At 50.6% G+C, this 22,718-nt stretch overlaps 1 protein-coding gene across 2 annotated transcripts in view; it reads left to right on the top strand.

Annotated features, from left to right (window-relative positions):
* The window catches only part of Gli2 (GLI family zinc finger 2), a 216,741-nt gene that overhangs the window by 180,831 nt on the left and 13,192 nt on the right, over positions 1 to 22,718 (top strand). For both annotated transcript variants that reach the window (NM_001107169.2, XM_039090669.2), the window contains 6 exons: positions 2,432 to 2,634; positions 3,835 to 4,020; positions 13,809 to 14,010; positions 15,517 to 15,730; positions 16,957 to 17,079; positions 21,672 to 21,806. In NM_001107169.2, the coding sequence (NP_001100639.2) occupies positions 2,432 to 2,634; positions 3,835 to 4,020; positions 13,809 to 14,010; positions 15,517 to 15,730; positions 16,957 to 17,079; positions 21,672 to 21,806 (1,063 nt within the window). The remainder of the gene's footprint in view (positions 1 to 2,431; positions 2,635 to 3,834; positions 4,021 to 13,808; positions 14,011 to 15,516; positions 15,731 to 16,956; positions 17,080 to 21,671; positions 21,807 to 22,718) is intronic.

Below are 22,718 nucleotides of genomic sequence, written 5' to 3'. Positions count from 1 at the left end.
GCCAGGGGTGCAAAAATAAGTCTCTGAAGGAGCTTCAGGAAGTGAGTTACCCCAGGGATCCCACAGTGCCCAGGTTTCAGATATGAGAAGGGATTTGCACACGATAGAGGATGATAAAAGGAAGGTGTCTAGGGCTGTGGAAAAACCACAAGGACTGCTCACAGCTAGACAAGCTCATTGGGCTTGCAAGACCAAGGCTCTGGCATCACAGATGCTAAAGAGTGACATAGTTGAAAGCTTCCTTCCGGATCTATGGATTGACATTTGTAAAGCTCAGATGTGCGTGCATCTGGCTGTCACCTGCCTGTCATACACCATGCTGCCTTGTGAAGCAGGCTAGTTTTCATACAGAGTTGGACACGCTGAGTCATTCAGTCTCGTTTTCTTAGTAACCACATTGTCCACTGTTGTGGCCATTCAGGATGGCACCCCACACGGCATCACCAATCCAGGCTGCTGCTGTGGTGCCGTCCCAGGCTTCACACGCTGTGGCTCACGCGTACTTTGGAGGAGGATCATTGTCTGAGCTTCATTTCCTTTTGCTGTGATAACACCTCAACCAAAAGCAAAAAGGGAGAAAGAATTTATCTTAACTCATAGATTCCAGGTTACCGTCCATGATTGTGGAGAAGTCGCGACACAAACTTCAGACGGTCCCATCACACCCAGACTCAAAAGCATAGAGAAATAAATACACATGTGCACATTTGAACGGCTTTCTTCCTTCTTTTGCTCAGCTCAATCTGACCACTCTTACACGGTTTAGGACTGCCTAGGAAGTGATCCACCCAGAGTAGACTGGGTTTTTTTTTTTTCTACAGCAATTAACTTAGACAATTCCCCGAAAGACATGTCCACAGGTCAGCCTCCTGTAGACATCGCTCACTGAGACTCTCTTCCCAACTGATTCTAAGTCATGCCAAATTGACGATTAAAATGAATCGCGGTGCGGAGGATCGATTTTGGAGTAGGTGTCTCCAAAACCTAGAGGCCTAGGTCAGCAGACCAGGGGTTCTAAAAGACTCGTTAAATGTTGAGAAAAGCCATAGCCTCCAATGCATAGACACGTCGAGTGCGGTCATCCCAAGCAATGGAAACCAAGCCGTGTGTCCACGTGACCGCTGAGGACATTCAAGACCGGAGGCTGTGAATGAAAAGCACCACCCCATAAGGAGAGCTAGAACAATATTCTCTATTTTGGTTCAGCTCACCAGCTTGAACACCATTCCAGGGCTGTTGGAGTAAAGTTTTTGCTTCCCAAGCAGGAAGACTAACTGACCCTCAGAACCCACGTAAAAGATCTGAGCATGGTGTTGGGCCGTGTGCTTACAATCCCAAACCTGGAGAGACAGAAACGGGGATCACGGGCTCGCTAGCTAGCTAGCCTAACCTCTTTGGGTTCCGGGCCAGTGGTAGACATAATATTCAAAACAGAAATTTAAAAGCCAGCAAGCGAGAGGAATAGCATCTGAGAACCAGCAACTGACCCTGACCTCCAGCCTCCACATACACGCGTACGTGTACACACACCTCACACAGATTTAACTTGGATTTTGAATTTCTCCTTCAGCTGCTTCTGAATCCTGGTGATCTGACTGACGCCAAACATCTGCCCGTACAGATGTAGCCCTTTGCTCAATGTGGTAGCAATGAGCTCTTAGGACCTCATTCCTGGATTTAGTGTTGTCACAGTCTGTGTACTTTCCGTGTTCTAGTATACATGCAGGTGCCTATGCATTGACATGAGGGTTGCAACCCAAACATGTGGTCAGCTGAGCTCAGGGTCAGCAACCCCAAAGGGGGTATCCAGAGTTCCACCACAAGGATCGAAGTGACAGGGCCGCTATGTAACCTTCTTTCTGTGGGTGTGAACAAGAAAAAAAAAATGGAGGTTAGAACACAACTTCTAAGTGTCACTCCTCAGGTGCTGTCCACTTTTTGTTTGAGACAGGGGTCTCTATTGTCCTTAAACTTTGCCAAACAGCTAGACTAGCTAGCCTGCATGCTCTAAGGGTCAGCCTGCATGCTCTAAGGGTCAGCCTGCATGCTCTAAGGGTCAGCCCATCTCTTCCTCCATCTCAGCATGGCTGGAATTACAAGCCCACACCAACCACTCTCTGCTCTTACCATCACCTCTCGGGATTGAACTCGTATCCTCAGGCTTCCGAGGTAGGCACTTTACCCACTAAGCTCTATCTCTCAAAGCCCCATGAGGCTTCCAGTCCGGGTCCACTGGCTGATTCTTCTGAGGTCTGACTCTAAGCTAGAGCTGACTAAGAGAGTTTGGCATAGGAAATTAAAAGAATAGGCTTCTGAAGGAAGTCTGTGGGTGCCTGCACATGTCGAGGGCTACTCCTGTGGTTTTGGGGTTCTTAGTGTGGTATTTGTGCCCCACGGCTCTTTCTGAGAATATCACCTTTTGCCTCCACAGGCCTCCCACGCTAAGTGGCAGTCCTGTCATCTCAGATATCTCCTTGATACGACTTTCTCCACACCCTGCTGGCCCTGGAGAATCGCCCTTCAGCGCCCACCACCCCTACATGAACCCCCACATGGAGCACTACCTCCGGTCTGTGCACAGCAGCCCCACACTCTCAATGATCTCTGCCGCCAGGGGCCTCAGCCCTGCTGATGGTAAGTAGTGTTGGTGCAAAAGCGGCAGGGACGTTGGGCGTGGTGCTAGGGGTGACCAGTGGCTTTGTCCACTCAGCCTGTTTTCCATCATCCTCCAATAACATGTAAAATTACAATTTCATCAATAGATACATCTGTTGATTAGGTCAAAACCCTCATGATCTGCTCATTTCCCCCAAAGCACCACCTCTGTACCCAAGCTTTCAACACATGAGCCACTGAGAGATGTTTCATGTCCAGACCATCGCAGCCACATCACAGGGGCAGAATATTGCTTGCAACACACCAAAGGCTGTGGAAGCCAGTATTAAGTAAGAGATTGTGTGGGAATTTCTCCTTGAACTCAGCATCAAAGGAGAGGCAGGGCAGGGCTGACTGCTGCCTGAATCTGTTTTCTGTCCCTGTGATGGTCAACACAGATGGCCTCCCAACTCCCAGGAATCCCCTGGAGCTGGAGTTACAGGCAGCCAAGGCTTCATTCCCCAGGGAATGGCAGAGTAGACTTAGGTGCTCAAGAAAGGATGGACCAGCTCACTGGAACAGGTTGATTTGAACTAGAAGTGAGTAGAATCACATAATATAGTTACTCTCTCAGATCTAAACTTTTCCTAGGGACTGAAGAGACAGTTCAGTTGGTAAGTATGACATTGATCCTCCAGAACCCAAGTTTTCAAAGAGAAAATAATCAAAAAATGAGGCCCAGTGGCAAGCACTTGGAATCCCAGCACTGGGGAGGCAGGGACTGGGGTTCACTTATGACCCAGTCTAGTGATATCAGTGAGGTCTAGGTTTAAGGAGAGGCCCTGTCTCAAAAAGACAGTGGAGAGCATCCGGTGTTCACCTCTGGTCTCCACTCGAGCACAGGAGGTGATGGGTTGGCTAGGAGGTCAAGCATTGAGGCCCCAGGCCAACAGCGGATTATTTTTTCCTTCCTTAAACAGCAAATCCTTTTTTTAAAAGAAGATTTTATTTATATATATTCATTCTATGTGGGTGTGCATGCATGTTTGCATAGGTTCCGCCCGGAAGTAAGTATTGGATCCTCTGGAGCTGGAGTTAGTAGGTAGTAGAGAGCCACCCAACATGGGTGCTGGGAACTGAACACGGGCCCTCTACAATAGCAGTATGTGCTCTTAACTGCTGAGCCACTCCCTTGGACAGTAGATTCTGACGGTTTCCTTCTCCTGCCTTCTGTGACAGTGGCCCATGAACATCTGAAAGAGAGGGGACTATTTAGTCTCGCTGCCCCAGGCACCAACCCTTCAGACTATTACCACCAGATGACCCTCATGGCAAGCCACCCCACACCCTACGGGGACATTCTAATGCAAAGTGGCGGTGCTGCTAGCGCACCCCATCTCCATGACTACCTCAACCCTGTGGATGGTGAGTACCAGATGGTGTAACATGGGGCAGGGGAAGGGGATAGGGTGGATGAGGGTGACTGACTGACAGTCATAGAAAGCAGGTCTTCTGTCTCTTCTGTCTCTTTGGAAGTGAGAGACACAAGCAGATGTCTTCCCGGCACCCCAACACTATCTACACTGCCAGACATGGGGACTGGGCCTAAGTGATAGGATAGGTGACCTGTGGCTATCACAAAGAATGGAACGCACTCGCTTAACTTTTGGGAAGAATCTGTAGTGGGAAGTACAGACACCACCCACCACTGGGGATTGGTAAGCTAAGATGAAATGGGGTAGACAAAATAGGGATGGAGTCGCATACTAACATGTAGTTTTGGGACATAGAGAGTCAAAGGTATCCCTCACTAAGGTGGGGAGGATGCTATTCCAGCACAGAACCGAAGGGGCCAGCCCACATGCTGGCTTGGAGAAGTGCAGTGGGGTCTGGCAGAGGATCAGTATTCCTGCTGGGTTCAGTGTGATTGGTAGAAGTCAGGTGAAAGGCAGGAGTGGTGCTGAGACCAGTGTTCCGGGCTGGGCTGTGCCATCTAGTTGGAACTTGATTAAGGAGTTGTCCTTTGCTAGAGTAAATGAGGCTGTGGAACCATTTGGGGGAGGATTTACAGAGAAGTAAAGAGATCTGATGCTCCATTTGAAAGTATCTTGTTCATGATGATCTGAGAATTGAGTCGGGGCAGGCAGCAGTAGACCCCACTGCTGAGCTATAGATGAATCGGATTAAAGGTGATGACTGGGTAGAGATGTAAGACACATTCCCAGCAGAGATGTGTACATGGAAAGAGGTATTCATTATTTAGTGTACTGTGTGCTGTGACCAAATATCTAACCTTCCCCCAGTAAACAAAACCTGATGAAAGCAGCTTAGGAAGGTGTTGGTTGTGGTTCACACTTTAAGGAGATCCTGTCCATCATGGTGGAGAAGGCATGGTGGCAGGAGTGAGAAGCAGCCGGTCACATCGCATCCATAGTCATGAAGTAGGAACAGGCCATTTTCTCCTTGCTATTCAGTCTGGAACCCTAGCACAGAGAATGACCTTCTCACCACAGTCAGTACATTCTAGAAAATCCTCCACACACGTGTCCTAGATGGTGATCTTTCCAAGTTAACAGCTGTTATAAACCATCATAAAGAGTCAAAAGCAATGCCAAGGTCTAGGGCCTAAGTGATAGAATGGGCTTCAGTGATGAAGACAGGGCATGTGCTAGGCCGCTTTGTGGGGCAGAAGGTCAGGAGTCTTGGATTGATGAGGTTCTAAGTGCCCATCAAACACCATGCCCTTTCTTCTCACTAGAAGCCATCCATGTGGCTGCTTTCCCAGGGTGTCATAACCCCTGACTAGGAGACCCTGGGTCAGCACACAACCCCTACCATGGAAAGCAAAGCAAAGCTCAATGCTGTTGCCCAACTCCAACTAGATCTCACTCCACCTGCAACCCTAGAACTGTCCAAGGATGCCTGGGATGTGGGGTAGAGGCGTGGGGACCCACTGTCAACCTCTAGGCTGGTGCCGCCTTCCGGCTGCTGTCCTCTAGCCCTGCTGGGAGCAGCATCTTCATGACACAGTGACGCATGGTGGGAGGAGACAGACCTGCAGAGAGGCCATCTGGTCCTGCAGGGTAGCAGGTTGGAAACGGACTGTGGCAGCTGTTAAGAGGCCGTCGAGGGTACAAGATTCAGGATGGGCCCATGTCATCCAGGCCTCGGCTCACACCATAGGCCCCATTCCTGGGCTTCTTACCACAGCCGCCACTGCAGCTCTCTTCAGTGGCCGAGCTCCATCTGAGCTATCTCTCCACAGAGGCAGGACTGAGAGTGCTCCTTCTCCAGGAAGTCTGCCTAGATGCTTCCTGCCTCTCTGAGATTAAACAAACCACTCCACCACAGACGCAAGGTCAAGTTGCTCTGCTCATCCCTGCCATTCCTCCCTCATGGGAGGCTCCTGAGTGACAAAACCGTGTTGCCAACACTTAGACGAGTGTCTGTCCCTCCCTTCGGTGCCTTCCCTAGGGAATGTCGGGTCCAGGATTCAGCACGGTGCATGGTATTAAGTCCCATCAGTGGGGCTCTTTTCTCACCCTTGTCTCTGGCACAGTGAAATCAGGAATTGGGGAGGGTGCGTCCTGGATGTGGTGTTTCCCAGTGTTGCAAACCCAGCACAGCTACACAGCAGGAGGGTATTGAGCATAGCATTGAGATCAAGCGCAGAGTCATGCCCACATGGCAGCGTCTACCATGCTGGGAAGCCCCCCTCCAAGACCTAGAGCCGGACCTGGGACATCACTGGCAAGTGGACAGACGTCTTGATGCTGTGGCTAGAGGACCAAGTTGAGCAGGTGGCCCGCACAGCAGGAACAGAGCTGGGCAGACAGGAGTCGTACTGTGACAGGCATCCTGAGCGCCTGACTGGGTATGTGCCTCCATGAGGTGCCATGCATGCAGCAGAGGGAGGAATGAGTGTTTCTCCTATGGCTGCAGTGAGGACCTTGCTTAGGACGAGCGGACAGGTCCCCAGGCCTCTAGGTGGGGTTCCAAGCCTTGCTCTAACTGAGCCACACCATCCGTTGCCAGTTCCTGAGCTCTATCCTCCAGAAGGCAGCTGGGTCTGGATTTGGCAGAGAGGAGCAGGGCAGGATGCAGAGGGAGCCAGTATGATAACTTATGGACCGAATCCATGTCCTGCTGTTCCCCACCATTCTCAGGATAGCGTGGCCTAGAGATGGCAGTGAGTGGGACACAGGGTACATGAAGCTGACTGAAGGAGAATGTAGTAAAGGTAGAATGAAGGTAAATGTGGCCTAGTTGCTTGTATACACTGGGTGCTCAATTAATGCTGGATGTGACCTCTCACTACCCGTTTCCCTCTTCCTCTTTCAAATCCACCCCCATCGCCAGGGGCCCATATCTTAGCTCTATCAACCAGTGCATCCACCCGGGCCGTGAGCATCATGTCTTCTTTACCTCCCCATCCATCGTCCATGGGCGTGCTGGGCGTGCTGGGCATGCTGGGTGTGCTGGGCACGGCTTGTCCCCTCTCTCCCTGTACTGTTGTTACTGTTGTACCGTGGCAGCAATAGCAAGCCAGACTCAGCAGCCCATCCTCAATGCCAGCTAAGCAGAGCAGGAGCAGTGAAAAGCAGAGAGAGGGGGTTAGTCACTATGGCCACTGGGAAGATGAACAGAGAGGTTTATGTTCTGGTTTACATGGAGGGTAAGAGTTAGACATGGCTAAGTAGTCCTGGTCAAGGTGTGGTCTAGCCATCAGATCTCTTCCCTGCAAAGTGGTCTGGCAAGTTATCAGAACTGTGTGAAATCTCTTTCTGGGAGACACACTCCCCCTCCAGCAGCACCAGGTTTCAGCCCTTTCCTTCTCCCAGCGTGAGTCTCCTGGGGAAATGCCATTTATTTATTTATTTATTTATTTATTTATTTATTTATTTATTTATTTATTTATTTATTTTTGAGTATGTTGTCAGATAACCAGTGGGATGGACAGAGGTGGCTCTTTACACTGCCTTCTTCCTGCAGCCTCATCCCAGAGCAGGTCCCCCTGATGCTTCTGCTCTAAGGATCTGCTGGTCTGCCATGCCTGAGGGCTTGAGGACTGTGCAGCTCCAAAGGCATCATGGGCATCAAGTCCTGGGCACCTGAGGTGCCCGCAGAATTCCAGGCGCCCAACTGTAGCCAACCTGGGTTTCTTTGACCTAAGACAGCCAGCCCTGCTGCTGGACCGGGTGGCTCATGGCCTTTAAGACCTGATGTGTCAGGATTGGCCGACACAGGAGACCAGGGAGAGAAAGATGCAAGCTAATTAGAGCAGAAACCACTGGAGGGGACAGGGGAGCTGCTGGCAGCTATGGTTGGCCTCGAAGGGACTAGAGACAGCTCTGTTCCCCAGAACATCCAATATCGGCTGCAGCTGTCTAAGAAACAGGAAGGCCCCGGGCAAGAGGAGTTCATGGCTGGTGGAACAGCCACCTCCAAAGGCTGGATAACTTACCACAGCCACCTCCTCTCTCCTCTTCTGTATTCAGATCCGCAGATCCCCAGACACCTGAGCAGGACTGGGGTGGTGACTGGGGAGTGCTGGGGACTGGTTTCATAAACCCAAGAAAACCACACCAAGTCATAACAGTCTTCCAGTTCTCCTGCTGATGCCACTCAGCGGGGGTTTTCCAGGCAGATTTACTGTTTTATTTTTCTCTCAGGTTGGAACCTAGGGCCTCACACATGCTAAGTGTGATTACTCTACCACTGAGCTAGACCTAGACTTTTCTTTCTTTTTTTTTAAGCTTCTGTATTTTATTTATTTATTTATTTATCGTGCCTGTAGGAACATACCTGCCACGGTACTTGTATGGGAATTGGTTTTCTCCTCACACCATGTCAGACCTGGCCGCAAGCACCACCCTCAGCCATCTCAGATCTACCCCAGCCTGGTCCAAATCAGTAGAAGGCAGAGGCTCAAACTTGGCTTCAGAGTTTTGAAAGTATTGGGGGTGTTTCCACCCAGCTTAGGTACCTATGCAGATGCTCAATCTGCTGTTTCTGAAAGAGATGCTAAACAAGGCTGAGGCTTGCCCAGCCTGCCTCCAAGGTGTTCCCCAATCCTCTTTCTCCCCTTAAATAGATCGCACGAACCAGGGAAGCCCCTGCAAACCGCTGTATTTTCTGCAGCCCACCCCCACAGGATGCTTCAGTCCCCTCCTGGAAAACTTAGATCTTTTTCTTACCAAGTTCCCTTTTGCTCAATACTCTGACAGAAGAAGTGGTGTGCACACTCATTCACTGTCTGCTTACTCAGCACGCGTCCTAGTTAGGCTTCGCTATTGCTGTGATAAAGCACTGATCAAAACCGACTTGTTGGAGAAAGGGTTTATTTCATTTTACAACGTCCAGGGGACAGTCCCCCACTGAAGGAAGCCAGGGGAGGAGCCCAAGGCAGGATCCTGGTGGCAAGAACTAAAGCAGAAACCATGCAGGCTGACTTGCTCCCTAGGGCTTGCTCAGTTTGCTTTTTGATACAACCCAGGACCACCTGGCAAGAGTTGGCACCGTCCACAGTGATCCGGGCCTTCCCCGCATCAATCATCAATCAAGAAAATGCTGCCAAGGACTTGCCTGCAGCCAAGCTGGTGGAGACAATCTCTCAGTCGAGGTTTCTTCTTTGCAGATGAGTCCAGTTTGTGTCACGTTCTCTCTCTCTCTCTCTCTCTCTCTCTCTCTCTCTCTCTCTCTCTCTCTCTTTCACACACACACACACACACACACACACACACACACACACAAAGAAGTAAACATGATGCCAGGCCAGGTTTTAGGCACTAAGCATGAAGCTGAACCCCCTATCAAGTCCTCCCTCTCAGTCTGTCTGGCCAGGCACCAGGCCCTTTTTTGGTAAGCACTCCGATGCAGGTCCTGACCTGACCTGACCTGTCCTCTCAGTCTCCTCTCTCAGCACCTGCCTTCATGTCTCCAGACGGGGACACCCGGCAGAGCAGAGAGCGTACCAGAGGCTTTGCGTGCCCAATAGAGGCACAGAGGTAGGATCTGCCAAACTGTGAGGCACCCTGAGCCCTCAGATCCTTACTTCTCCAACTCAATGGCATCGTTTTACCTGAGTCAAGGACCCAATGCACAACAGTGCGTTTAGCATTCATACCTGACTTGACTTCAGGGATTAAATGAATGGTTCTTAAAATGCGTCTTACTTAGGGTTTCACAAAAGTGAACAGACACCATGGCCAAGGCAACTCTTAGAAGGGCAGCATTTAATTGGGGCTGGCTTACAGGTTCAGAGGTTCAGTCCATTATCACCAAAGCGGGGGCATGGCAGCTTCCCGGCAGGCCTGGTGCAGGAGGAGCTGAGAGTTCTGCTTCTTCATCTGAAGGCTGCTAGCAGAAGATTAGGCAGCTAGGATGAGGGTCTTAAAGTCCACGCCCATAGTGACACACCTACTCCACCAAGGCCTTACCTCCCGGACCAAAAGTATACAAACCATCACAAAATGGAACATTTTTTTAGACAGGGACTCATGTAATTAAGGCTAGACTTGAATTCACTATGTAGCTGAGGATGACCTTGGATTTCTGATCCCCCAGCCTCTACCTCTCAAGGGCTAAAATTATAGGCCTGTACCATCATGCCAATTTATGTGTTGCTGTGTATGGAGCCCAGGGTTTCATACATGTTCGACAAGTACTCTACCAAGTGGGCTATAGCCCCATTCCTAGTGCCACTCTACACCCTGGGCCAGAATGAGGGTGGGAACAGAGCCCCGAGTTCTGGTACAATCTGGCCTCTCCCTTGATGTCCTTCCTTCTTCAGACCAAGAGCTGAGGCAGCAAGAAGGCAACAGAAGCAAGGCTATCCATTCTTCTGCTTGTGGCTCTGCAGAGATGGAGGAGTTCGCTGCTTGTGGCCAGTCCCAAGCATGGACCGTTCTCACACTACGCTGTTGACACTGGCAGTGTCTCTGCAGGGCGGCAGCAGTCACAGCCCACCTCCCCCCATACCTCTTGAGAAGACTGAAATGTTCTGATTGAAGTACTGTCTGCTCACAGCCCTCTAACTCCTCCCAGCTGTGTGTTTTATTGTCATATTGACGCTAATGTGACTTAGATGTCACCTCCATCCTGATACTCATTCTTTATGCAGCCCACGGATCCAGGGTGGGGAGGCTCAGAAACCGATGGCATTGATCTCACAGGAGAGAGGCAGACATCGCTGGGGTCTCAGGGGACTGCTCCAGGCAGGAATCCAGGCCCGGCCTGGGACAAGGGGGAGACTGAGGCTGAGGCAAACAACTGTGGGTCCCACAGGCTGCTGAGCACAGGCTGGGAATGAACTGGGTAAGAGAGGCTCTTGGGTGAACCTGAGTTGACCAGGATACAATTCTACTTCCCCAGTTGGGGAACTCAAAGCCCAGACCTTGGCTTTGCCCTTGGGACATGACTGGAAATGGGGCCACTGGCCTCTAAGTCCCTAGATCCATGGCCATGCCATGGAGGTTCCCTCATGAGGAGGATGAGGGCTTGAATCAGTGAAGTATACATGGGTAAAATACTTGGGCTGAATTCCTCAGAACACAACCTGAGAGTGAGCTCAGAAAAGACCTGGGCCAGCTGCTGTTGATCATACCTGGATTCTCAGCACTGGGAAGGTGGAAGTGCAAGAGTCAGGAGTTCAGGGCCGCCTTCAGCTACATCACATCCTGTCTCAAAAAAAGGAAAAATTAAGTGCGGTGAAGTGAGGAAGATTTGGCTCATTTATAAAGGGCTTGGCTTTGAAAGCAAGAGGACAAGGACAGGAGTTCAAATTCCCAGAACACAAGTAAAAAGCAGGAGTGTGACCCACAGCTGTAATTCCAGAGGTGGAGGGATGGGAAGCAGATACACAAGGATCTCTGTGAGCTCGGAGGCTAGTCAGCCTAGCTGAATCAGTGTGCCCGGGCCAGAGGCCTAGGAGGAGAGGGGAGGGGAGGGGAGGGGAGGGGAGGGGAGGGGAGGGGAGGGAGAACTAACAGACCAGAGATAGGTGGAGAACAGGCTGCATCAGACATCCTGTAAGGGACGGCAGGCAAGTGGCCGGTCACTCGGTGGCTAGCGTTAGGACAGGCAGCCACCACAGATGGATGGCTGCTGCGAATGCTCCAGTCCCCAAACATAAATCAAAGGAAAAGCACAGGAAATGAATGCCAGGCTTTTCTTCCTATTTAGTGATTTATCAAGGGAAGAGGCGAGTTAATAAACACATTTCCCTCGGGGGCCAGGAATAACGGAGATGAATACTACTGTCAGTTTGGGCCTGCTTCCTCTTGTTAGGGGCACCCGAGAGGGTGAGAGTCAGAATGTTAGCAGCAAAATCTCTTTTTGAAAAATATATGACGATGGGCTGTGGTGATAGCTCACTCAGGAAAGTGCTTGCCTTGCAAGCCCGGGGCCCTGAGTTCCGTTCCCTAGGATCTCTGGGAAAAAAGATGGTGTGCTGGGGCACCCACTGGGGAGGTGGCCACCCAGACTAGCTTCCTTGGTGAGTTCTCTCTGTGTAAGACACCCTGTCTAAACAAGAAGGTGGACGGTTCCTGAAGAATGGCACCTGAGAATGTCTTCTGGCCTTCATGCGCATGCATGCACACAAACATATGAACATATATACCAAAAAAAATAAAATGTGCATGCAGAAGGCATGGGTGAACGCTAGAGTCTTCATGTCCTCGTTTCATAACATAAAGTCTCTCGGAGGACCCCTGTTTGCATCTTTCTTTCTTTGAAGTAAGGATTATCAAGGCACGAAATTGAGGTGCTCAGAGAGTGCCTGGATGGAGGCCAGCCGGGGAAAGTGCTGTAGCTCATGGCCCCAGGCTCAGACATCTTTTCTAGACTTTGGGCCTTTCCTTTATCCTAAATGCAGGCCCACTCTGCCCATCCACACCCTTGGCAAAGCCCTGGGAGTTAGACGTTTCACCCAGACGTGTGGACAGGGTCACAGGTACCATCGTCAAGCTCTGTCTGACTTCACGGCAAGTGTGTACAATACGGCATGTTGCCTGTATTGAGGGAGGCTGGGGAAGTCTGTGTGATGCCCTGCCCAGCATTTAGGCAGGACCAGGACTGCATACAGGCAGCATTGCAAACCAACACATGTATATGAAGTCCCAGAAGGAGGCCAGCAATGCAGAGAAGCCATTGCACCCAGCAGGTCTCTAGAAAGCAGAGACACACCCCAGCATTCACTTTAATTTGCTGTGGTCCAGGCCTCCCATCACCTAACTTCACACCTTATAGCATCCCTGAAGGGTGCTGCTACCATAACACCCCTACTGTAAAGTGTGAGATGAGACAGTGAAGAAGCTTTAGGAACCAGAGTCCTCCAGTGATGTCAGACCACTTCTAGGACATTGTTATCTAGAGGAGAGATCCAGAATTCCTTGGGGGGGATGGTGATCGGGGAAAGAGCTGTGTTTGTGCGTGCGCTCACATACTAGTCAGGGTTCTCTAGAGTCACAGAACTTATGGAATGCCTCTCTATATTGAGGGAATTTATTGTGATGACTTACAGTCTGCAGTCCAACTAACCCAACAATGGGCAGCTGTGGATGGGAAGTCCAAGAGTCCAGTGGTTGCTCAGTCCCATGAGGCCAGTGTTTGAACTGGTCTTCTGTAGAAGAGGGTTCCAAAAAATGCGCTGGCAGAGGAAGTGTAGCATCGCAGAAGAGTGAATCTTCCTTCTTCCAAAGTCCTTCTGTAGGCCTCCAGCAGAAGGTGTGGCCCAGATTAAAGGTGTGTGCCATCATGCCTAGATTTGGGATTTGCTTTGTCTCAGGCTGACCTTGAACTCTGAGATCTCCTTGACTCAGTCTCCTGGGATTAAAGGTGTGTACTAGCTTGCCTGGGCCTAAGATTTTCATGGCCATTATGCCTCAAGATCTTCATGCCAAGACCCAGGTCAGAAACTTGTGTCTTCAAGCCTCATGATCAGGATCACAGGTGTGCCCTCCAATTCTGGATTGTAGTTCATCCCAGATACAGTCAAGCTGACAACCAGGAATAGCCATTACAGTGCATATGTGTGTTAGGAACCCTGACTTGTAACCCTGTTCAGTTTGCTCCCAGTGAGATTCTCTTGAGTGATGAAAATGGGCCCATCTCCATGCCACACCAAGGCATGGCGAGATCATGAATATTCATGAGGTGGGAGGAGAGTCTGTGATATTAACACACCTTTGGTTGGCTGTCTGCTCTGCCAGCATCACGATTCTCCAGCCCACGTGTGACCCCGCGACTGAGCCGCAAGCGGGCTCTATCCATCTCCCCGCTCTCAGATGCCAGCCTTGACCTACAGCGCATGATCCGGACCTCTCCCAACTCACTGGTAGCCTACATCAACAACTCCAGGAGCAGCTCAGCAGCCAGCGGTTCTTACGGGCATCTGTCAGCTGGTGCCCTCAGGTGAGCCCCAACAACAAGAAGGGCTAAGAACTGGGAGCTGGGCTGGGGCCGTGTGGCAGGGTCTGGTCTTACAGATGGAGCTTTATAGAGAGAACACAGAACTTAATGCTGGTATGTCAACACGCTAGGACAGGAGAGCCCTGTAAGCTCATAGCCAGCTAGCATGGGATATGCTGTTGGAAGGTGAGGACTGATACCCAACGTTCTCTCTGCCTTCCCTGTGTATTCCAAAGGCACACTCCTTACCTGCATTTGCTGACATTTATACACACACGTACACACATACAGTTGTTAATGGAGTAGCTTTTCTAGTATTCACAAGAGAGCCAAAGGATCTAGTTGTCAACTAACATAAAAAGCCACACCTGGTGTGACGTTGACGAAGTCCATCTAAGCACATCTCAAGGGCTAGTGACAGGTCTCACTGTGGTGCCATCAAAACTGTTTTCTTTCCGCTCTGTGCAGCACTGGACCTTCCTGAGGACTCAGATCCCAACCAGTGTGACTGAAATGTGTGCCTCTCCTGGCTTGCCACTCCTAAGAGGGCTGCACGCAGGCGCTTACACAGTTGTTTACAATATCTGCTGCGTAACACATTGCTGTCACATTGAGCATTTTAAATGCTAGCCGCTGAAGAGCAAGTTTGAGGCTTGGTGGGGCTGGAAAAATGTCTCAGCTATTAAGAGCATTGGCTACTCTTCCAGAGTTGCTTCTCGGTACCCACAGCAAGCAACACACAACCACCTATAACTTCAGTTCCAGAGGCTCTAATGTCCACCTCTGGCCTGTATGGGTACCGATCCACACGTATCCACACGTAACACACACTTACAGAGCCACAGACATATAAATAAATATTAAAAAATAAATCTTTTTAAAAAATCAAGGCTGGCATAGCTCTGAGATTGGGGCTTTGTCTTTGCCCCTTTTGCAAAAGTAAGGAGTGTCCTGGGTCTCTGACTCTAGGAGCATGTACTGTGGACAGGAGCCTCAACATAGGGGGTCCTCATGACAGAAGCTCACACCACAGAGATGCTAGGGGAAGCAAGGAGGAAACCATATGTCTCTGGTGGCACAGCCTTAGAGGCCACCAGCAATCCCCTCGTCCCTTGCCAGGAAAAAGTGACCCATGACAAGTGTGCAACAGCCTGTAAGTGTAGCAGAAACTAAAGCAGAGGGGGAAGCATTGTGAGCTGAAGGGCTCAGTACCAATGAGGAAGCGCAGTGGTCCACAACCAAGCAAGGTTCAGATAGACAGCAGAGGGTTTCAGGGGTGCAGCTTGGGTCAGAGCAGAGAAGCCGCCAGGTGTGGGGCCAGCCTGCCCAGGGTCAAGGTTGCATTCAAGAGCTAGGCATGGGAAGTAAAGCTGAGTCAAGACATCCATTGTCACTGCATGATTAGCAATTTTGCCATCTTGGGCCTCAGAGTACAGTCCTCTCTGCCAGGGACGTTGGTTTGACGGCGAACCCACTCCTTCCACCAACCTCTCCTGTTCTCCATTGCAGCCCAGCCTTCACCTTCCCCCACCCCATCAATCCCGTGGCGTACCAGCAGATCCTGAGCCAGCAGCGGGGCCTGGGTTCAGCCTTTGGACATACACCACCCCTGATCCAGCCTTCACCCACCTTCTTGGCTCAGCAGCCCATGACTCTCACCTCCATCACCGTGCCTACCCAGCTAGGCAGCAATAGCAGCAACTGTATAAGTGATGCCAACCAGGTAGGTGGGTGCGGGGAGCTGGGGTGGGTTCCCCCAGGGCGGTTCATGCTAGGAGCTGGTAGGGATCTCTGCACTTTTGACTGTTTGGTTGCTTTTAGGACAGAGATCACGAGGTAGAAAGGGCCTTAAACTGGGTCAGAAACCCTGGCCTGGGCCCATGGTGAGTTCCGAATCACTGTTTTGTCTTTTGTCCAAAAAGCAAGAAGGAATAGAGAAACCCTCTAATGTAGGGATTCTGCATGAAGAGACACTACACATATCATGGGGAACAAGGTGTTGGCCCACCCCCTACCACACACCCTTGTCTCTGCTGGCCCTGGTTGGAGGACCATTCTAAGAGATTAGGTTTTTTTGATGTTTCAAAATACAGAAGGAAGGAGATGCTAGGGAGATAAGTCGGTGGCTGAATGGCTTGTTTTGCAAGCATGAGGACCTGAGTATGATCCCCAGCGTCCATATTCAAAATGCCAGGCATTTCAGGGCAGTGGGTACACATGCCTTTAGTCCCATAACTCAAGAGGCAGAGGCAGGGGCAGGGGCAGGGGCAGGGGCAGGGGCAGGCCAATTTCTGAGTACAAGGCCGGCCTGGTCTACACAGTAAGTTCCAGAGCACCCAGAGCTACACAGAAAGACCCTGTCTCAAGAAATAAGGAAGTGTAAAAAAAAAATCTAGGCATTGTAGTGCGTACTTGTAATCCCAGCTCTAAGGAGGTGGAGACAGTGGATCCCTGGGCTTACTAAGCAGACAGATTAGCCTGATTGGGGAGTCCTAGGTCCCAGCGAGAAACCCACAAAAAGACAAGGTGGGTGGTGACTAAGGAACACACTTGAGATGAACCTCTTATCTCTGCATATATGCATACACATGCATACAAATCTAAATGCGTGTTCCACACATGCATGTATGTGTATGCATAACAATGTACTCCATACAAATGAACAAGCATGAATATGTACATATAACATGTACTCCATACATATGAACATGCATGTATATGTGTACACATAGCGTGTACTCCACACATATGAACATATGTGTGTGTACACATAATGTGTACTCCACACGTGTGAACATGAATGTATATGTGTACACACACATAAACGTATGTGTACACATACACATAAACGATGGTCTATGTGAGTTAACTGTAAAGCCACAGCCCATAGGATTCGGGGTCTTCTGCCTTGTGCCTACATGACAGACTGTCCTCTGCCATCTCCCTCAGAATAAGCAGAACAGCGAGTCGGCCGTGAGCAGCACCGTGAACCCCATCACCATCCATAAGCGGAGCAAGGTCAAGACTGAGGCTGAGGGCCTACGGCCAGCCTCCCCGCTTGGACTGACACAGGTAACCTGCTGCCCACTGCCACGGTCCTTGGGCTGGGACCAGGCTGGATCTCCTGTTTTGGCTATTGAGCACCTAGTGGTGATTAGAAGGGGGAGGGGGAAGCAGTGGATGGATGAATGGACTCATGCATTCATACAAAGATAGGTGGACGGATGGATAGATGGATGAATGATTGGGTGGATGGATGGATAGATGGAAAATGGAGTGGATAAGTGGATTGATGGCCATCTGCAGAACTTAGAAAGTTAGTGGGGTGGGGTAGCCTCACAGATGTATCCCCACATACTCACAGCCTCAGCCTTGAGTCTGAGCTGCTCACGTCCCCTGAGTGGCTCTGGTCCTCAAGGCTGCCCCCTCTCCTGGAGCCCACCGCTCACACTATATTCTTTAGTACTGGCGCTCCTGGGTAAGGGAACTCGAGACACTTAAATGCCAGCTGCCAAGTCTCTCCTGGTGGGGAGAATAAGGATGGGACAGCTGCGTCCTGGAGCCACCATGGCTGAGGCCCAGCCTCTATGGCCAGCCCTGGAGCTGGCATGACTGAGGCCCAGCCTCTATGGAGGGCCCCTTGGAAGTCCTACTGCTTGCCCTGTCCCTAGGAGGACACACAGGTCATTGCTACTCTTGGAGCAGGGGTGTGCCGTGTGAAAGTCTTAGCTGCTACTGACCTTAGCTTTCAGCCTCCTAACCATAAGCCCTCACGGTGGCATAGTCTCCATCTGTTAGCCCACAATTCACAGTCACTGAGGATGCTCAAGCCTCCCTCTGGTCCCTGGCTCCCAGCATCTGCTGGCCTATCCTTTATCAAGACTGTAAACCATCAGGCATGCTCTAGGCACTTAATTTTCATGAAATATTGGGTCCTCTTATTGTCAGGCAAACAGAGGGGTTGATGACAAATTCTCTCCCCTCACTGACACCGGCACTAGTCTGAACATGATGCATAGTTTCCACGAGGCTGGCCACCATGGGAAGGGGTGTGTGCTGAAATTGAGATGAGGAAGCACATATCCTGGAAGATAAACATGCAGGAATGTTAGACAGGGAGGGCGCCAGGGTGGGCCCTTCCCAAGGGGTGGAGCCTCGTTACTGCCTCACACTCTAGGAAAGCCCCAAAGGCCTTCTTCTTGTCTTGCACCAACAGCCCTTAGAGAGAGAGAGAGAGAGAGAGACAGACAGACAGACAGACAGACAGAGAGACAGACAGAGAGAGAGACAGAGAGAGACACACACAGAGAGAGACACAGAGAGAGACACAGAGAGAGAGGAGAGAGACAGACAGACAGACAGAGACAGAGAGACAGACAGAGGGAGAAGAGGAGAGAGAGACAGAGAGAGACAGAGAGGAGAGAGAGACAGAGAGAGAACTTTTACAAGGGACTGGGAAGCTGATTCAGTCAGTAAAGCATTTGCCATACACGTGTGAGGGCATGAGTTTGAATCCTTAGCATGCACGGTGCCCATGTAGAAAGCTGAACACGGTACCATGTACGTATAATGTCATCACTGGGGAGGCAGAGATAGGTGGATCTCTGGGGCTTGCTGGTCAACCAGTCTAGCCACATCAGCCAGATCTGGGTTCAATAAAACCCTGTATCAATAAAACGAAGTGGGCGGTGACTGAGGGATGATAGGTCTTCAATTCATGCACAACAGTGTAACACACACACACACACACACACACACACACACACACACACTGTTGCATAAGAACAGTTTCCTAACGTGCATAAGGCATTTCAAGTATTTTCTCCCCACACCCTACTCTAGTTCCCGCTACTCACTATCGCCCCACCCCCACCCCACCCCACCCCACCCCCTTGATGGCTTTGCTACTCTCTTGTCATCATCTGTATGATGTGCAGATAGGATTCTGTGTACCTATAAAGTCAGGGTCTCACAAGTAAGAGACAGAATGCAGGATTTGCCTTTCTGAGATTGACTAATTTTCTTAGTGGGATCAGTTGGCCACACCTATCTGACATACTACATGGAGGGAAACTGCAATCAGGAGGACAAGGGTGTCCTCTTTCCCAACGCTTGTTCAACCTAGTGCTTATCATTCCAGTCAGCACGTGATTATGGCAGGGGGAACACACGGGGTACAGATAGGAAGGGAAGGGGTCAGAACGTCCTTATTTGCAGGTAACCTGACCCTCTACATGGATGAGACCCTTAAGACTCCACTGGAAAACCCTCCAAATTGAAAAACACTTGCAGCAAAATGGTAGGATACAAAACGAACACAGAGAAATCCGTAACCTTCCTGTGTAACCAGTAACACACAGAGAAAGAAACCGTGAAAGCAAACTGGGCCTGGTGGTACCTTCCCGGGATCCCAGCCCTAGAGGTGGAGGCAGGAGGACTGAGAATTTAAGGGCAGCCTTGGCAGCGTAATACTGCAAGCCTGGAGCTATGTGATCCCCTCTCTCAGATAAATGAGGAGTGGCGCACAGGAAGGCAGTCCACTCACGGCACTGCAGAAGGCCTTTCCTCACAGAATTGGGCTCCGTGTTGCTCTGTACGTGCTTTCTGCTGAAGCCCTCAAACTGCAGACTGGTTGGATTCTTGCCTTGGTCTCAGAGCAGCCCACCGCTGGGCCTGCTGGTCTTCTGCTGCCCTGCGGGCACTAGGAGACCTCCTCTACATTCCCATGTCAGCAGCCGCTGGCTGCTGGATACCCGGAAGTGAGGGGTTTCGACTGATCTGTGCAGTGCAGCCAATGAGGTCCCTTAGGGAGCACAGTAGCAGCGTTGCTCTCTGCAGAACCGAGACGCCTGTTATGAGGGTCCCTGATGGTGAACAGGGCGTCCCTTTTGGAGGAGGTTGTAGCAGTATCAGAGGGGGCTGCGTCTGTGGCCCACCATGGGAAATTCTGAAGTTCTGAAATGAGCTTGTTGTTCGTGAGTGGCCAGTGGACACTCCCAGGCCTTAACCTGGCAAGTCCCTGTTAGCCGGCACTGTCCTTGTTTCCCCGAGGTTCTTCCTAGGTCTCTCTTCCTGTTTTGCAGCACAGGGGATTAAACCTGGGGTCTTGTGTGTGTTAGGCAAACGCTCTTGATTCTAAAGCCACAACCCATAGCTCATTTGAAGAGTCAGGATACGTTCCTGCAGTTTTTAAAATATAAGTCGAACATGGCCAAGTGGCGGCACGTACCTTTTATCCCAGCACCCCACTTGAGAGGCAAAAGCAGGAGAATCTCTTGAGTTCAAGGCCAGCCTGGTCTATAGAGTGAAGTCCAGAGAAACCCTGTCTCAAAACACTAAAAAATAAAGGTCTTTGTAATATTGCCTCTGGCCATGGTTTGGTTTGGCTCTCAACACTGGGTTGTCCACAGTAGGCTTCACGGGCCCTCCCTGGACCTTGCCTCCCAGCCTGGGGAACCTGTGCCTGACCCTGGCCTCTGTTCCAGGCAGATCCACTGTAGCCTGAGGCTTTTCCTTGAAGCTTCATCTTTGTAATAGCCTCATAACCCTAATGTATGGTCGCAGAGTGCTCCATTTCCATGATATCGCTGTAATAAGACACTCTGACGAAAAGCAAACAAGAGAGAAGAGGCTTTGTTACCTTACACTTCCAGGGTAGGTCCATCCCTGAGGGAAGCCAGGGCAGGAACTTGATGCAGAAGTCATGGAGGAGCACTGCTTGCTTGCTAGTTCATGCTCAGTGAACTCTTAGGCGTGATGCCACCCACAGGTCCTGCACATCAATTAACAGTCAAGACAACCCCCAAACAGGCCCACAGACCATTCTGACCTAGGCAGTCCCTCCATTGAAGATCCCTTTGCAATGATTCCGAGGCTGACAGTTAAAGCTAATCGGAATGGAGACAGAAGTCCAGATCTCATCTCCTCTAGACTCCATATCGGCTGTGGAGAGGAAGGTCCACATCTCCCTGAGCTTCAGTTTCCCAAGCTGTGATACAAGAATGAAGAAAGACTGTGACAGGGAAATGTGCCTGAGGGGCTAAGGGGTGTGCGTTCTCTCTGCAGAGTGCTTGGCAGATGCTGGCACTGCGATAGGGCACACATGCACCTGAGGAAGAGGAGACAGTAAGAAAAAAATTATTTGGAAGGAAAGGATGGGGTTGGGGGTTCTCCTTCCTCCAGACAGGGACCCCCACACTTAACAGTGTTTCCATCTCCATACCTCCAGTGATTGTGGAGCTCACCTCAGATACCCACAGTGGAAACCAAACCCACATTCCACTTGCAAATGGGGGAGGGGGTGGTGCTGGTCAGAATCTCTTCATGATGACCAGAGAGCAGGAAGGGCCCAGTTACCTGTGACAAGCAGTTTCCTTAGGCTGAGCTAAGGAAAGGGAGAAAGGTGGATAAGTATGACTCTGTGTGCCTCTGTTGTATGTGTACACGTGTATGCATGCATTGTGTACATATGTATGTGTATGGATGTATGAATGTATATATTGTATTCGTGAATGTGTGGTTGCATGAGTTCATATATTATATGCGTGGATGCGTGTCCATGCCTGTGCCAGCCTTAAGCCCTTGGTGTAAACCCTTGAGTTTAATCTCACCCTAGCCGCAGGACCAGTCATGGCTCATGTGGATGTGGGCTTCCCTTCTCCTAGGAGCAACTGGCTGATCTCAAGGAAGATCTGGACAGGGATGACTGTAAGCAGGAGGCTGAAGTGGTCATCTACGAGACCAACTGCCACTGGGCAGACTGCACGAAGGAATATGACACCCAGGAGCAGCTGGTGCATGTAAGCTTCTGTCCCCAGATCCTGCCTAGGGGTGCAGAGCCCCAGCCACAATGGACCTAGAGCTTCCAAGGCCTGTACTTCAGAGGGGCTGAATGGGGAGCCCCATCCCTTGTAAGTAGGAGATACAGTGACCAGGTGCCTTGGAGGAGGCCCCTCACCCCACCCCAAACACGTATGTAGTATACATGAAGGTCCAAGAAAATACAAAAGCGTGAGAATAAGGAAAAGGAATAATGAAGAACACACAACACACACACACACACACACACACACACACACACACACACACACACAGAGTGAGAAATGTACAGCAAAACCGAGTGCTCTAAGCTGCAGTCCACATGCACATGAAGTTCATTCTAGAACCTGAATCTGTATTTTCAACCTCTTTGGAGTAAGCAAAGGCAGAGGTACCAATCAGAACCATGTGGTGCCTGTTCAAGCACTTGGGTTGAGGAAGAGGGGACAGTGCTTGGACTGGGACTGGGCTCAAGCAAAAATACAGAGGTGACAGTATAAGAAGATGTGGGGGAGATCGCTCAGCCAGCAAAGTGCTTAGAAGGCCTGGTTTCAGTTCCTAAGAACCCTTTACAGAGGGCCTGGCCATGGGGTCGGATGCCTTTAATCCTAGCACTGGTGAGGAGGCCAAGAAAGATGCATACCAACCCGCCTAGCCTCCCAGATGAGTTCCAGGCCAGTGAGAGTCTCTGCCTCAGTATGTACTGGACAGAATCTCCTAGTCAGATTCCTGCCTCGGCCCGAGAAGGGCTGCTTTAGGGATATCTCTGTGGCCCTAGGGGATCACTCCCACCTGGCCTGGAAAAGAGCAGGCTGCTCTACAAAGAGGACCTGCCTTTGCCTAGCTCTGCCTCTCCTCTCTGGGAAGATGGATGGCAAGCCAGACCCCGGTCC

The sequence above is a fragment of the Rattus norvegicus genome, chromosome 13 (assembly GCF_036323735.1).
Source record: "Rattus norvegicus strain BN/NHsdMcwi chromosome 13, GRCr8, whole genome shotgun sequence".
Lineage (NCBI taxonomy): Eukaryota > Metazoa > Chordata > Mammalia > Rodentia > Muridae > Rattus > Rattus norvegicus.
This window is presented reverse-complemented; position numbering and strand designations above follow the sequence as displayed.